The following is a 3,861-nucleotide window of genomic DNA, read 5'->3' on the forward strand; positions in this document are numbered from 1 at the left end:
CTCAGCTTGGTGTCATCTGCAAACTTGCTGAGGGTGCAGTCTTAGTCCCACTGTCTATGTCATTGATGAAGACATTAAACAGTACCAGTCCCAATACGGACCCCTGCGGGATGCCACCTGTCACTAATCTCCATCTGGACACTGAGCCGTTGACCACTACCCTCTGGATAGTAGTGGCCATCCAACCAATTCCTCATCCACCGGACAGTCCACCCATGAAATCCATACCTCTCCAGTTTAGAGAGATATAATCATCTTAAACACAGCTGACAAACACCTGTCAGACTTCTCCCAGCAAAGTGATGCACAAGTGAGGCTACATGAAATGAACGAGCAGTGAAAGCTGCATAAATCTGGAGGTCACCAACATGAGAATGGTGCTTGAGAAAGGATGGTTGTGCTGGAAAAGAGTATGAAGAAGGGGACTGAGATTTGGTCCACATGTGAGAAGAATCACTGTCAGACATGCTTTTTGCTTGCTCTTAACCTGGCATTTGTTACCTTTAGCTTGAACAGAGGGAGAGGTCTTGTATGGCTTTGAGACATCCACCATGCCAGTACAGTCACCTTACATGCTTCCCTGGCAGAGGAGCCCAAGGGCACTCTGGGGCAGCTGGTGGGGTATCGGTGTGAATACCATGGACGACTTCTGTTTCCTACAACCGCTCAAACTGGTTAGGAACCAGTAACTCCCTCTCGTTAGCCATTTGCTTTCTTACCCCTGTATGTGACGTGTTCTATCCTATGCCCTGGTCTGTCACCTACAGGCAGAGGGAACAGTACACATTTTTTGGAATGCTGAATAGTTTTTGTACTCAGCTGGTTAAAGCAGCTGCCGTTGTCTCTCTGCTGCTGCTGACTCCTGCCAGCCCATCCCTGCCTTTTTCCTGCAGTGGTGACCTGCCTGCTTCCTGCAAGGAGAAAGAAAAAAAACAAAGCTTGAATTTACAGGATCTTTGACCAAACCTGTATATTAGCAGTCAAAAATTAAATCCCTTGGACAGACATAGCTGTGGAAGCATAACAGGTTCCCAAGTGAAATTCTGCATTAGCTTCCTTAAGCTTATACTACAAGGCACCGAGATACCAAGAGTGAATTATAAGTTTGTCCATACTTAAAATGTTGATTATGATTGTCTGTGCTTTTATGCTGTGTTGGTTCCTCTCCTGGGGAGTGGAGAAGAAGCAGCTTTGAAACTGAAGTTCAAATCAGATGTGATTTCTGGGAGGAAATAGCTGCGTTTCCAAACAGCTCTTCTGACCACTGCAGTGCTTCCCAAAGTGCTTACCTTGACACCGAATCCTCAGCCACCTTAAGACAAACTATTGGTGTTTTTAAGTGCTGTTTTATTTGGTTATGAACTTCAGAGCTAAATCTTCTGCTGCAACATTATTGCTTTGTAGTAAATACAAAATCTGCCCATATATACCAGCTTTTTTATCTGTGTATGCTTTCTGGTGCCCCAGTCTTCCCAATATTAAACAAGGCTCCAGATTCCAGCTTGCTGTGGACTTAGGGCAGTAATTTCATGCATGTGTCCTGCACTGAGCGTTCTCCCACCTTACCAGCCACATACGTAATAACGTGGTATGGCAGACGTGAAAGTCGGAGCCATCAGTTCTTTATTCTGTTTGTAACTGTAATTATTTTTTTTTCTTTGGAGTGTAGGACAAAAGTGGAAAGGAAACCATCACCACTAAACCAAACCCAAAGGATAAAGGAAAACCCAAAGACCCTAAAAAGGTAGAAACATACGTATTATAATACAATCATGGTTACCATACACTATAAACATGAAGGATGGGCAACTGGATTTTGGATTCATATTACATAGATACTACTTTGGGTAGAATTTTTCATCAATAGGTTGAACTTGATCTATGTACATGCTTACAAAAATGGGAGAAAAAAACCTGTCTGTTTCAAGGGAAATTTTCAGTGAATGGGAGCTAAAACATGTTTCTTTCAGAGAGAGTGTGGTCTTCTACAGGGGGCTCAGCACATGCTCCACAGGCTTCTCATTCCCGTATTTGCTGATCTAAGAGTCACACTTCACATGCCTATAGCTGCCTTGGGATCCCCGTCACTTCTCTCTTTTCTTGACAGTTTTAAATAATAGCATTCTAAAACTGATTAGAATGTAACTCCTTCAACCACACATACTTTTCTCAAGTTACTATCATAATCTATTTTTAAAAAAATGAATGAAAACCTACATATATTCATAAAGAAGCATGCAGAATTAATCTGGTGGGAAAAGGAAGGCAGTTGTTTCTATATTTAAAAAAAAAAGTTGCTTGGCTTTTGTCAGAAATACAGAAAATGGATTTAGGTAAGGGTGAAACTTTTCCCGTCACGTTGTTCTCTCGCAAGATGCGTTCAGGTAGATGCCTGAATCAGATGGTAACATCTGCTCTAGAAACTGTATGTTTCAAGTGATGGGATTTTTTCTTTATTATGGAATTGCCACACATGCCTCTTGTGTAACAACAGAACAGTCTTTCAATTTTCGGTGTAAAATTGGGGGGGTGTCTTTAACTCCTCTTCAGAAGGATGTATTTTTTGATGTTCTGAGTTGTGACTGGATCACTAGCATGGGTAAAAAGATGTTGAGAAATAGGGTATGAAGAGGTCAGCAACAGCGCTCTTTATCTGAAACAAAGTAAGTGAAGGTGGAAAAATGAAAATAAATATACACAACAGAAGATACAAATACTGTTGCTAAACTTTATTTCAAGTGCAGATCATATTTATGTCTGAACTGTGATGACTTCTGATGAGTATCTGTCACTGTTTTATTTCAGATTTTAGCTTAGTGCACAGTTTCACACTATCTCATGCTTCTCTTGCTGTTTAGGCAAAGGGACAGTCCTCCAGCAGCAAATCTGAGAAGCAGAAAACAAGCTAAACGTTAACACCATTGGGTGAGATTTCTTCCTTTCTATTCTCTGAACTGTCACAAAGACAGCTCATGCTGGTGTTATTAGAGCTAAGTTTTGTTGACAGTCTTTTAAGTGAACCAAGACATGGTTAGAGGTGCTGTTAGACACTACACTTGGAATGACTTTGAACTTCAGTGTTCTAGGCAGAAAAGGCCTTACTTTTTTTTCACACCCTTTGTCCGTAGTTTGTACAGAATTACTTCATGTAGCTAAATTCCTCTAGGTTCATGTGGCATGACATACTGCTTCCCCAGTAAGATGTTTTTACAGAATAATGAAGACCAAGCACATGTCAACAGGTTGTTTTTAACTTTAGGACAGTGAGCTTACATCACTATTTCTGCACCAGGCTAATTTTGGAACAGTGCCCCCAACAGATATAAAAAGCCCTACAGCTAAGCCGGCAGGTATAGCAGGCTTCAGCGTTCTGCTCTCAGCTTTCCTGGCACAAATACAGCCTTGTTCTGTGCATGTATTCCACTGCCACCATGTACTTCTTTGTACTTGGCTTGATCACACCCTTAACATAAGAGTAAGTAATTGGAGTCTTTCGTCATCATCATTAGTTCATGGAAGTATTCACGTAACTACACTTCGATACTTGATACAAGTGCCTCAAGCTGGAAGCCTTTTTCTTGGGGTGTGGAGGAGAGAGGCAAGGGCACGTCCAGCTCCGGGCTCCATCCTCCCATGTGCCAGCCAGGAGGGTCCAAGTTCTGGCTTTCTGAAGAACCTGCAGAGGAGCCTCTCTCCTCTGCCTGCAGAGGCAGTCCTGGCTCCTCTGAGAGTATGAGTAATTGTGTGGAGTGAAATCCCGTGTGAAGGTGGTGTGGTTTAACCTCAGTTGGCAACTGAGCACCACCCAGCCCCTCGCTCACTCCCCCTCCCCCCCCCCCCGGGGCGGTGGGGGGGGGGGGG

General features: G+C 43.0%; 1 protein-coding gene across 4 annotated transcripts in view; it reads left to right on the forward strand.

Annotated features, from left to right (window-relative positions):
- Positions 1 to 3,861, forward strand: part of CAST (calpastatin) — a 60,114-nt gene that overhangs the window by 54,285 nt on the left and 1,968 nt on the right. For 3 of the 4 annotated variants that reach the window (XM_009326133.1, XM_009326134.1, XM_009326132.1), the window contains 2 exons: positions 1,665 to 1,744; positions 2,859 to 2,925. In XM_009326133.1, coding sequence (XP_009324408.1) covers positions 1,665 to 1,744; positions 2,859 to 2,916 — 138 coding nt within the window. In that variant the 3' untranslated portion in view covers positions 2,917 to 2,925. The remainder of the gene's footprint in view (positions 1 to 1,664; positions 1,745 to 2,858; positions 2,926 to 3,861) is intronic. The other variant, XM_009326135.1, reaches the window with a different exon arrangement.

This window comes from Pygoscelis adeliae, unplaced genomic scaffold (assembly GCF_000699105.1).
Source record: "Pygoscelis adeliae isolate BGI_AS28 unplaced genomic scaffold, ASM69910v1 Scaffold756, whole genome shotgun sequence".
Lineage (NCBI taxonomy): Eukaryota > Metazoa > Chordata > Aves > Sphenisciformes > Spheniscidae > Pygoscelis > Pygoscelis adeliae.